Below are 12326 nucleotides of genomic sequence, written 5' to 3'. Positions count from 1 at the left end.
CGCTATGCAACTTCTATTGCTATTGCTATATCTTCATTATAGTACAATAAGTACATATTTATCCAAATTGACGGCAACTTAATTATTACAGGCCATAATAGAGTCACAATGTACAGCAGTAAGATTTACATTTACATTTAACGATATAATGACTCCAATGCACAGCGCAACTGTTGAAATACTTGTAATTGCGCCAATTATATTTTTTTAAAGAAAAAGGTGTTGAAATTCTATTTATTTTTATAAAATGTATACCAATACGTGAAAAAAAATTCTAATTCAAATATTTTCAAAAAAAGTTAAAACAAAATAACACTGGAAGTGTATTACTAATAATTTTAAGTTAAAAAATAACTTTTATACAAAATGTTATTTTTTTACTATTTTCATTTTAGTTTCTTACACTTATTATATTGTGTTATTGTACAGCTTTTTTTAAGTGAATAATTATATAGTAGTTTTTTTTTTTTTGTTCTTGAATTATATAGGGTGTGTTTGGTAAACGCGTTGGTGAAGAAAGAATTGCGGTTGAGCTCCTTAAAAGTTTCACTTTTATGTTTGGAAATTTTTTTCTTTCTAAACGCAGAAACGATTCTACCTCTGAACCCACGTTGAGAAGAAGCTAAAATTTGTAGCTTCTGCGTTTCACATGGTTGCTGATTACCTTTTAAAAATTAGGTGAGAAAATTTCTTCTTTTTTACCAACCTTACCCTTCATTTTCTTCTATAAAAAGGATACCAATAACTATAAATTTCACAGTAGTTCTCTGTTCTTTCTACTTTTTCATAGTTCTTCCTTCCATTTTTTTTTCATCAAAATCGTTCAAATTTATTTCAATTACTAGTAAATTGAATATTTTAATTTTTTATTATTTTTAATACTCATTTTTATATTTTAATTTTTAGTATTACGATTTCTGATGTTGTGTTTTTTATATGAGTTTTTTTTATCATTTCTTATACTATTTTTTATATATATATTTTTTATAAATTTTTTTAATTTTTGTTTGACTTTGTTTATATGATTTTTTATTTATTTTATTGTATTTCTTTTATACATATGACAAATATTGTTGATTTTTTTTTTTATAGTAGTTGAATATCCTAAACCTTATGCTTCATCCCACCCGTCTCCCTCGGCCCTTATTTTTTATAGAAGAAAAAAAAAAGAGTAAATGTTAAGATTTAATTTTATAAAAGAGTTCTAGTTTAATCATTCACATTTATTTATTTTAAAAAACACTCAAATAGACAAATACTCAATCATCCGTTTTATTCCTAGTCCATAATCATGGTGGATGGAGGCATGCAGAAACATTTAGTAATTAAAATGTTAAAATTTTGAAACCGTTGGTTTGATCTATTTGTTTGTGGAGAAGAAAATCAAGAAATAGTGAAATATACAGAGGGGCCTGTATTTGACCGAAGGCAACCGCAATGCAGTAGTGGCTGCAGCGGTTTCAGTCAGTTTGTGAGTCAGCACCACCTCTCTCTCAGCCCTCTGCTGCCTCTGCTTCTGCCGCTGTTACTTAATTGAATTCTTTTTCTAAATTTCTCTTTTCTAACGCTCAAATTCCAATAACCCCCGAAAAATTAAAACAGAGTTAGGGTTTGGGTTTGGCACCAATTAATACTTACAACAGCCCTACTACTACTAGTTGCGATGTGATGCGAGGGGCACTCACGCACTCACTGAGAAGAACGAAGTTAGGGTTTTTGATGTTGTTGTGGGAATTCCAAGTTTTAATGTCCTATGAATGGAGATTTCCTCTGTCACTGTCTTGTCGGAGCCATTCCTCATCGCCGTTACTGTAACCGCTCTCTGTTTCTTCCTCGCCATCTTCTCACTTCTCAGATCATCCTCTCTCTCTTCTCCCCTCTCCAAATTCGCACCTTTTCATTCCAAGAACCACCGCGATTCTGGCTGCTCCTGCAACGGTACCGTTTCGCCCTCCGATTCCGCCCCCTACTTGAACGGCGGCGCCGCCCAAATGCTCGACCCCACTCCTCCCGTCCCAGCTCCCGTTGCCCCAGCGGTGCTGGCGGAGCGGCGCACAGGGTCGTCGTCGATGATGGAGGAATTGGTTCCGGAGATTACGACTCATGCCCTCAGTTATTTGGATTATCCAAGCTTGTGTCGTCTTTCTATGACCAATTCTTTGATGCGAAAGGCTGCCAACGATGACAATGCCTGGAAGGCCCTCTATCACAAGGTGAATTCAATTCTCAACCTATTTATTTCTTGACCTAATTATCTATAGGTGGGTGTCTGAATTGAAGTGTTTATAATGTTTGAATATTGTGCAACTAGATGACTCAGTAGTCACTAATAGGATTTTCTGATTCCTGTGATGTTTTATTATTTCCTCTTTGTAGGGTATCAATAATGCCGCTGACATTCCAATGGGATTTTCTGAAATTTTATGTGTTCTGTCTTAGAGTGTTATTAAATATTAGCTGATCATATCAAAAAAGAATGTATTAGCTGCTTTGATTTTAAGAATTCATATGCATAGTTGAGATTTTGGCTGCTTTCAAAATACCGCCGTAGGTCTTAGGGAGAGAAAAGCTCATCAATTTGTGACTTTGGTTGTTCATGACTTAATGGTAATACATTTGCTGTTTGTTGTTTTCTTTCCCCTAAAATGTTCAATATGGACTGTATGAAAGGAGGAGACATACTTGTCTTGGTAGGAAGAACTAAATATGGGAATTGTAGAAGGCATACTGAATTGGGTTTTCAACCTTCTCTTTAGGGGGAGGAACAAGGGGTTTATCTGTTGCATGACATTTCCCTCCTTTCTCTAAGTAAATCTATGAAATCCAAATAAGCCTTTTTTTCTATTTCCTCTCCTCCGTCAATTATAAATTTGAAAATATATATATTAGGGCAGTAGATGTAGAACTATGGAATAGTTCAGGGGAACTGATTATATATGGCCACAAAGAAAATTGGTAGAAACTATTAATACCGTCTAATTTGTCCCATCAAATTGATTAACTGAGGACGTGCATGATCTTTCATTGTATTTTTCAGTTGAGTTTCATCATTCTCATTTTTATCCACCATGTTTCTTCAGTCATAACCTTTTTGAAATTATTTTTTCTTCAGGACTTCACATTGGAACAAGATACTATTACACCAAGTAATGGGTGGAAGGCATACTATGCTGCAACAAGAGCAATTGTGAATATTAATACAGAATTCTTCAACATTGTAAGAGATAAGTCTCTTCAATCAATGAGTCGTTTTTGGCTAAATGCAGATTACGTGAAGTGCATTCATGCCTCAGGAGAACTCTTTTCAGGGTATGGCTTTTTGTTTCTTAAATGGTTGAATCTGCTTTTGCTTTTAATTTACCAACTGCACCGGCAGTGTCTTTCTCATATTTTTGGACATTCTCGTGTTGACTTCATGTGTGCTTGCATGATATGGTCTGAAACTTGAAAAGATTGTTTTTGAGGTCTCAGTCTCATGTATGTAAATTTCACGTAAGTTGTTGGGGGCCTATAGTTGAATTAGATCACATTTCATCAAGCATGCCACCAAAGTTCCTGTTAGTATTGACTGAACACTCTAGGGACTAGTTTTTGGCTAACAAAGCTAGTTTTAGAGCTAATTTGGAGCTTGACACTCCTGAGATATGAGCATTTTGACGAATTTATGAATTTATTTTATTCTATTTTTTAAAACTGATCCTATTTATTCCATAAACAGCTTGTTTTAAATTTGTGGAGTTGCATTTTTTCTTTTGTCCAACTTCTGCCACACTAGCGGGCAAATATATGTTCAATAATGCAATTACCTATGCCACAGGTATAACGCGGTAATGCAGAGTTGGCAAATTATGTTCAACTGGGAGCAAGGATTAAATTTTCAGGTTCGGGATGTACGTGCTCGGGTCTTGACGGACATGGCTTGGGTCACCATGAAAACATATGTTGACATGGATACCGGACCATTTAACGTTACCAATGTCTTTGAGTCCCACAATGGACGGTGGTATATGGTTCATCATCACAGTTCTGTGATGAACGGTGAGGTGGAGCAACATATTGTGCATGGATAAATATAGTGATACATTGTTATGTCTGATACTGGTTACCAAAGGCGATTTTATTTGGAGAAGCAAGTTACTTAAATTTTAGTGATTTCTCTGGAAAATCCTTTTTTTTCTATTAATTTTTCATTGAGTTCCATTTTCATACTGTATATAAGACAAGAAGTTGCAATGGCGCCAGAAAGAGTTTATAAGTACAGTGGTAAGTGGTGGGTTAAAGTAAAAACAAAAGAAGAGTTGGAACTTGGAAGGCATTGCTTGTCAATGTCATTGAGGAGTTATCTGGCACCAAAACTTTAGGTTAAGGCAACACATGTGAAAACTGAAAACCAAGGTTGTGCTGTGCAGTGTAGTCACGAGAGCAAATGCACAAAGCATTCTCCATTTTTGTTGTTCATACTACGAGAGGCGTGCATCTTTTTTTTCCTTGTTTTTGCTGAAAATTCAACAATCAATCCTATGCTAACCATGCTTTGAATGTAAAGCTTGATTATTACCGTTTTTGAACAGGTGGTATTGGTGCAAATGTACAAGTATTGAAAACGTTAACAATGCTATGATTAAAAAGAAAGTTGATGATAGATTTTCTGTATGATAAAAACCGAAAGCACAAAAAGATAATCTACGTGTGAAAAAGAAAATAAAAGAAATGGCAGTTTAAGAAAGAGATGTTTTATTTGAACAACTTAAATTTGTATATTTTAATCCAAAATTCTTGAAAATAGCATGTCTTAAAAATGTAATTTGGTCGAGGATGGATTAGTATTTTTAACCAAGGGGAATGTTATATCTATATTTATACCTGTTATATATTTTCTACTTTTTGTATTTAAAATGGTTAATAAAAAATAAAAATAAAAATAAAATATTATTTTAGTTTACAATATTTGGACTAAATTATAATTTAGTTTCTAATGTTTCAAACGTCTTATTTCTTCTTTAAGTCCTAAAAAGTTTTAAACATGTTAATAGAAGGAGTGTCCCAAAAAGTTTTAAACATGTTAATAGAAGGAGTGACGTTTTAAACATGTTAATAGAAGGAGTGTCCCAAAAAGTTCTTCTTTAAGTCCCAAAAAGTTTTAAACATGTTAATAGAAGGAGTGTCCCAAAAAGTTTTAAACATGTTAATAGAAGGAGTGACGTTTTAAACATGTTAATAGAAGGAGTGTCCCAAAAAGTTTTAAACATGTTAATAGAAGGAGTGACGTGGTATTTCTTATTTAAGTCCCAAAAAATTTTAAACATGTTAATAGAAGGAGTGACGTGGTAGATATTAATAACATTATTAGTTAAGTCATATTTTTTTTAGGTTTAATTACTCTGCTGGTCCCTATAGTTTCGCAAAATTTTCAATTAGATCTTTATATTTTTTTTCTTTTAATTGAGTCATTGCACCAATTTTTTTTTTACTTGGGTTCCTACACTTTTTTTTTCCTTTTATTTAGGTCCCTGTGCCAATTTTTTTTTTAGTTGGGTCCCTATAAAATTATGCCAATTACTACTAAGAGGAACTTATTTAAAAAAAACGCGGTCCCTCAGTTCTTGGTAGAGGTCTTATTGCCTGGTCATTATTGACCGCGTCTTGATGTTCTTGATTGGACTCATACGCAATGTGTCCGTCTTCATGCTGGTCGTCCGCCATTGTGCGTTGATCTCCAGGTTCCGGGCAACGACGCCAATGTTTTGGGGTTTACCTAAAACCGTATGATTGGGTTCGAATGAAAGGCCCAAACATTAGAGGAGGGTGGTCTCCGACTTATTCACGTCCGGGAGTCGTCGTCCGAATTGTACGAATGCGTTTAAATAGGTAGGGGGAGTGGGTGAGAAATTTTGGGAGGCAGTTACTCACTTAGTTAAGTGTGAGCTGTCTGTTTCGAGCTATTCCAACTTCTTAAAAGAAGTCAGATACGTGGACGAGACCATTCTCTTTGATTAAATCTCTTAACTTTATTAGGCCTATATTTTGGATTAGGGTATGAACAAATTCTTTTATGCTGAAAGGAAAAATCTGGCTGTGATGGGAGGAAACATGAGATGAGTCGGTCGTGTTAATGAGAAGATATTAGAGGGAGGCAGGCCCAGGGACAGGATGGGTATATTTTAGTGGTTAGTGGTTACTGTGAGTAAGCTAGCACCTCATAAAATTAAAGGGCTTTTGAGACTGTGGTGCGCGTTATCCAGCCAGAGAGTGAGAGAAAGAGAATGGATATAGCTCTTTTCTCGGTTCAATCTTCTCTCCCTCTTCCTAATCAGCCTCATGCCCGATTGAACAAGCATAATACCTCATGTCAAACAATCTCTTACCATCTTTCTTCTAAGTCATTTGTTGCTCTGTGCTCTGCTTCACCGAGTTCTTCTTCTTCTTCTTCAGTGGTTGGGGTTCCTGATGAATCTGGATACGGCACCACACAGAGGTAAGGTACCTATAGCTATGATGATTTTGCCATGTCCTTGTATCGGTACTATATGATAACTGAGTGGGATTGGGTGGGTGACAGCGGGGGTTGTAAGGCATGTGGAAGAGAAGAGATAGAGAAAGGGTGCAATGGTAAAGGAAGGATGCAGGGTGGGATTGCCACTGTTCCTGGATTTGGTTGGTGGCCCATTAAAGCTTATAGACCATGCCCGGGTTTCGTGGCCTCCGGTGGTCGCTATCGCCGATACGGACAAAGCATGGACGAGGTTGCCTTCGGCCGTGGTCCTACTCCCTCTTCCTCTCCCACCGACTCTAACCCGATAAGGTATGTATTTGATGAGTTAGGGTTTAGGGTTGGGGACCCTTAATCATGATTTTCTATGCTGACCTCGTTGTTTCGCTGCTTGCCTGGTAATGTTTTCAGCAACAAGAAGCAAGATCCCAAGAAATCAAAGAGATAATATAATAGCCTTCACACTCACTGCATTGCTCAATGTGGTTCTGCTTCGGATGTTCTGCTCTACACTCGTACACTCGTTCACTATTCCGCAATTAAATTTTGCGGATGTAATGCAACCATGTAATACTTCTTTCGGTTCCTATTAGAGCAAACATAACTTCAAAAATCTTAACTACATTAAGAGTTTCTCCATTTTAAGTATAAGTTATAAGGAACACTACACTACAACGTCCAGCAGGGGAGAAATTGCAAATCTTGCCAGGGAAAAAAGGGTTCATGGGTTCATACCCCTCTATCTCTCTCCAGATTACATTTTTGTTGGTTTCTTATTCTCTTATAATTCAAACTAATTTAATTTCAATACATTTTAAGTGTGAAAAACAGAAGTATTATATACATATTGCTCATCATCTCCACTACTCGACTTCTGCAGGGAAATCCTCTCGACTTCTCAGTTATACATCTATCATAATTTAGTTTTTATGTACTACTAATAAACCATTACATCTATGTCACAATAGCATCCTGTTTGGTATTATTCAGCTGGTTGTTATCTTAAAATGTTTACACATGCAATATTTTATTAGACAATACTATACTGTTTCTGCATAATAGGTAAAATCTAAATTTAAAAGTATATATGCAAATTGATCTTTAATGAAATTTAGATTAGACATTTTATCCCCTTTAAATTTTTATTATTTTAGAAGTCTTTAAATAATACTTTTGGTTAGACAGTTTGATTCTTTTATCGCTTCCCATCAAACATTTAGTCATCGTCTCTCGGTCTTTGTCTCTCTACCAAACGCTATTTAAATGTCTATTAAAAGGTTAAGTATAATTTATATTCTTGAAGTTTAAGCTGAAAATTTTATTCATTCCAAATTTTTTTTTTCCATTCGAATTCGTCCTTAATATTTAACTTGGTTTTAAAATCATTATTTCTCTAATTTTGGACAAAAAAAACTCTTGCATAGAATCGCACTTTTTTTCACCTGATATAGATCCACTATTTTTGCACTTACAATCTTAAATCAAAACAATTTCAGACAAAAATTGAACATCTATACAATTAACCAGAAGAATAAGCAACAAGAACAACAACTAACAGAGACTGAAGAAGAAGAATTAACAAGTAACAACAAAAAGAAGACGACTTAGACCACCGTGCGCGAGCAATGCTAAAGGCGATGCGACGAGAAGAGGACAACTCAAACCACCGTCGCCCACGTATCTATCCGCCCACATCATCGTCGCCAGTGGGTCTGACTGTTCGTGTCGCTGTCGCCAGCATATCTGTCCACCGTGTTGTTGTTCAGCGTCTCTATCTGCTCACGTCATTTACCCCCGCTTGTCTACTCACCTCTCTGCTCTCCTTTTTTGCCACATCTTTGCTGCCTCTTTACCCACCTTCTTCTGCCGTGGGTGGCGTATTAAGGGGAGATTTCGTTTGTAGGATTTTTGCGGGCAACAGTAGACTGAACATGCATTGAGAGGGGGATTCACACGCAAGGCGATGCAATAGGATGGAGCGATGATCAAAGCAATATGATGACGGTGGCACGGTTTTGAGTGCAGCGGAGAGACAAAGAACCCTTGGAGGTTTTGCGTTTTTCTTGAATCATGGTGGAAAGAGTTTTTCTTTTAATTTTCTTAGGAAAGAAGGGTATTTTTGTCCAAAAGAATGATTTTAAAACTAAGTTGGATTTTAGGGACGAATTCGAATGAAAAAAAAAAGGTTGGGGACAAATAAAATTTTTGACGTAAACTTTAGGGACCAAATCGTAGTTAACCCCTCTATTGAATAAATAAGATTTTAACAAATTTTATTATAAGGTAATTAGATTTCTAATAAATACCATTATAAGAAACAATTATTCTTCTTATAGAGGGATAGTTCTATTTCAAAGGCTTCTAAAATAATAAAATTTGTTGAAGATCAAAATGTTAGTTTAAAAAATTTTTTTTTTTGAATAAAGAAAAGCTCAACACACTAAAGTGGAGCAACACAAAGAACCAAGTTACAAGAAAAAGGTAAAACAGAGGTAACCTATAGCGACTAATCCATTGTCATCTCCGGCATTGCCACCAACAACCTCATGGATCAGCACCATACCACTCTTTGAAGCTCACCACCGACCTCAATTTGATGTCCTCAACGCTACTTTCTTCATTCTTAAATATTCTCGCATTTCGTTCCATCCAATTATTCCAAATTATTGCACAGAAATCAACCAACCACTTATTCTGCTCAACTTTTTTACCAGGCTCTCCTATCCAACTCTCAAACAAGTCCTTGATCGAGCCTGGAACAACCCAAACTGTATCAAAGTATGTCAACCAAGCACACCACACCTGTCAAGTAAACTCACAGCAGAGGAATAAATGATGAACAAATTCTACATCTTTTTTACACAAAACACAGGTATTATCATTTAGATGACTGACACCTAGTCTACTCAGTCTCTCTTTGGTATTTACTCTTCCCACTAAGACAAACCATGCGAAGAGCTCAATTTTTGGCAGAACCAAGCCTCTCCAAATTGAGCTAGTAAAGCTGTAGCTTGTGACTTCCTCCAATGCAGTTTCTGTCTACAACACCTGCACAAAAGAGTTAGTAGAAAAATACCTTTTTTTCTTTTTATCAAATTTTCACACCACGCTGTCCTCTCTACCAGGTGATAATTTAATTGGTCTTAGCCTTTCATGAAGTTGGTTGACAAGTGCCAACTCCCATTGAAACAATTCTCTCCTCCAAAGAAAATTCCATATCCACTCTAACCCATCCCAAAACCCACAATCCTCTATAACAGATCCTTGCTGGTTTGAAACAAAGAAAAGTCTCGGAAATCTCTCTTTCAAGGGTCCACCTTGTAACCAATTATCCTCCCAAAAACGAGTTCTCCTCCCGTCTCCTATTTCCATAGATAGCCCACAAAGAATTTTGTCTTTTACATGTTGCTTCTTTATCTTCAATTGACAGATATCTTTCCACGAACCTCCTCTTGTGGGTAGTAACTGATTTGCTAGCATCATATTTGGATTTAAGCCATTACACGAACATACAATCTTCTTCCACAACGGACAATCCTCCTTTGAAACCGTCACCACCACTTAAACAGAAGTGCTGTATTCCTAATTACAGCATCCCCCACTCCCAAGCCTCCTAGCTTTTTCGGAGCCTGCACCAATTCCCATTTTACCAGAGGCATACCATTATTACCATCCTCTTTTCTCCATAAAAATTTCTTTGCAACGCAATCAACTTTTCTGCTACCCCTTTTGGCATCTTATATAAGCTATGATAGTAGACTGGCAAGCTATTAAGCACATACTTGATAAGAACTAACTTTCCAGCTTTGTTAAGTACCTTTGCTTTCCACAGACTGAGCTTTTCTTCTACCTTGTCTATAATCGGTTTACATGTCTTCACCAGTCGAGGATTTACTCCTAAGGGTATTCCCAAGTACCTTACAGGTAGGACCGCTTCAATACATCCTAGTAGCCCACATATATTTGTCACCCACTCCGATTCACAATTAACGGAAATCAAATTTGATTTGTCAAAGTTGATACTTAGTCCAGACATGAGTTCAAAGCATCACATGAGCCTCTTATTTTTTTTGAAACAAAGGAAGCTCAACACATTAAAGTGGAGCAAATAAAAGAAAAAAGAAGACACATAACTAGCTACCAACAAATAAACCAACCCCTACTATCCCCAGTACTCTCATCCTCCCCCAGGATCACCACCACTCCATTCCGTGTAGCTCATCAACGTCCTTGTGTGTATGACCTCCAGGCTTGCTCTTGCATTCTTGAAGATTCGTGCATTCCGTTCCAACCAGATGTTCCAAATCACTGCAAAGAACACTGACATCCACATCTTCTTCCCCTGTTGTCTATTATGCATTCCATGCCAACTCTCAAACATTTCTTTAACAGTTCCGGGAATCACCCACTCCCTTCCTAGTAACCTCAGCCACTTGCACCACACCTGCCATGTTACCTCACACCTAAGGAATAAATGCTCAACAGATTCTAATTCCTTGGTACACAGTACACACATACTATCCCCAGAATGTTGACTCCTAGTTTAGTCAGCCGCTCCTTGGTGTTAACTCTACCCACTAGCACAAACCACCCAAAGAGCTCAATTCTCGGAGGAACGAAACCTTTCCAAATGGAACTCGTGAAGCTATAACTCGTTATCTCAGCTGATAATGTCTCCGCTTGTATAGCCTGGATCACAGAACTAGTAGAGAAAATACCTTTATTTTCAAACTTCCACACCACATTGTCCTCCCTACCTGATGACAACCTCACTGGCCTTAACCTCTCATGCAGTTGATTGACAAGCTCCAGCTCCCATTGGAACAGTGCCCTCCTCCATTGAAAATTCCAAATCCAATCAAGCCCATCCCAAAAACCACACTCCCCGATGACAAGTCCTTGCTGACTGGAAATAGAGTAGAGTCTCGGATGACTTCCTTTCAGAGTACCACCTTGAACCCAGTTATCTTCCCAAAATCGAGTCTGCATACCATTGCCTACTTCCATTGCCAGTCCACTTACCACTTTATCACGAATCCGCGGTTCTTTTATATTCAGCTGACATATGTCCTTCCAAGGGCCACCCTTTACTGGTAAAGGCTGAGTTGCTAACATGACATCCGGGTTCAACTTATTACACGAACACACAATCTTCTTCCACAGCGGGCAATCCTCCTTTGAAAACCTCCACCACCACTTAAACAGAAGCGCTGTGTTTCTCAGCACTGCATCACCAACCCCCAATCCCCCAACCTTTTTTGGAGCCTGAACTATCTCCCACTTTACCATAGGTATACCATAGTTCCCGTTCTCCTTGCACCACATAAAGTTCCGTTGTAAAGCAATCAGCTTGTCCGCTACCGCCTTCGGCATCTTGTATAGACTAAGGTAGTAGATGGGGAGACTATTCAGCACCGATTTGATAAGGACCAGCTTACCTGATTTATTCAAAACCTTGGCTTTCCACAAACTCAGCTTCTGTTCCACCTTATCAATGATTGGTTTCCAAGTCTTCACCAAGCGCGGATTTGCACCTAGAGAAACTCCCAAGTATCTAACCGGTAGAGAAGCTTGTTGGCATCCCAGCAGTCCACATGCCTGATCAATCCATCCTTGCTTACAGTTCACCGATATCAGATTCGATTTATCAAAGTTAATGCTCAGCCCAGACATCAACTCAAAGCACCGTAACAGTCTCTTATAGTTTACAATTGTTTCAGTCTCCGGCGGGCAGAATAAAATAGTGTCATCTGCAAATTGTAGGTGTGACAGTTCAATAAGATCTCCCCCTACCAGCAGTGGAGCAATGCGGCCATTCCTCACAGCCTCCCCCAAC

At 37.5% G+C, this 12326-nt stretch overlaps 2 protein-coding genes across 2 annotated transcripts; both read left to right on the top strand.

Annotated features, from left to right (window-relative positions):
- The first annotated feature begins 1201 nt into the window (after nt 1-1201).
- LOC112732415 (F-box protein SKIP8) lies at nt 1202-4165 on the top strand. The gene is made up of 3 exons (XM_025781134.3): nt 1202-2213; nt 3113-3309; nt 3818-4165. Exons 1-3 carry the CDS (start codon nt 1758-1760, stop codon nt 4068-4070), a joined length of 906 nt encoding a protein of 301 aa, XP_025636919.1. The 5' UTR covers nt 1202-1757; the 3' UTR covers nt 4071-4165.
- A 1817-nt stretch (nt 4166-5982) lies between these two features.
- On the top strand, nt 5983-7356 carry LOC112732416 (uncharacterized). The gene is made up of 3 exons (XM_025781135.3): nt 5983-6475; nt 6560-6802; nt 6902-7356. The coding sequence occupies exons 1-3, from the start codon at nt 6264-6266 to the stop codon at nt 6936-6938; spliced, it is 492 nt and encodes a 163-aa protein (XP_025636920.1). The 5' UTR covers nt 5983-6263; the 3' UTR covers nt 6939-7356.
- The last annotated feature ends 4970 nt before the right edge of the window (nt 7357-12326 follow it).

Source organism: Arachis hypogaea, chromosome 13 (genome assembly GCF_003086295.3).
Source record: "Arachis hypogaea cultivar Tifrunner chromosome 13, arahy.Tifrunner.gnm2.J5K5, whole genome shotgun sequence".
In the NCBI taxonomy this organism is placed as follows: domain Eukaryota; kingdom Viridiplantae; phylum Streptophyta; class Magnoliopsida; order Fabales; family Fabaceae; genus Arachis; species Arachis hypogaea.
The sequence above is the reverse complement of the archived record's forward strand: the minus strand, read 5'-3'. Positions and strand labels throughout refer to the sequence as shown.

Excerpts from the sequence above, each read along its gene's own strand:
- LOC112732415 (XM_025781134.3), top strand. The coding sequence starts at position 1,758 with ATGGAGATTTCCTCTGTCACTGTCTTGTCGGAGCCATTCCTCATCGCC. Across the intron at positions 2,214-3,112 it reads GGAAGGCCCTCTATCACAAG|GACTTCACATTGGAACAAGA; the intron begins GTGAATTCAATT and ends TTTTTTCTTCAG. Across the intron at positions 3,310-3,817 it reads TCAGGAGAACTCTTTTCAGG|GTATAACGCGGTAATGCAGA; the intron begins GTATGGCTTTTT and ends CCTATGCCACAG.
- LOC112732416 (XM_025781135.3), top strand. The coding sequence starts at position 6,264 with ATGGATATAGCTCTTTTCTCGGTTCAATCTTCTCTCCCTCTTCCTAAT. Across the intron at positions 6,476-6,559 it reads GGATACGGCACCACACAGAG|CGGGGGTTGTAAGGCATGTG; the intron begins GTAAGGTACCTA and ends GGTGGGTGACAG. Across the intron at positions 6,803-6,901 it reads ACCGACTCTAACCCGATAAG|CAACAAGAAGCAAGATCCCA; the intron begins GTATGTATTTGA and ends TAATGTTTTCAG.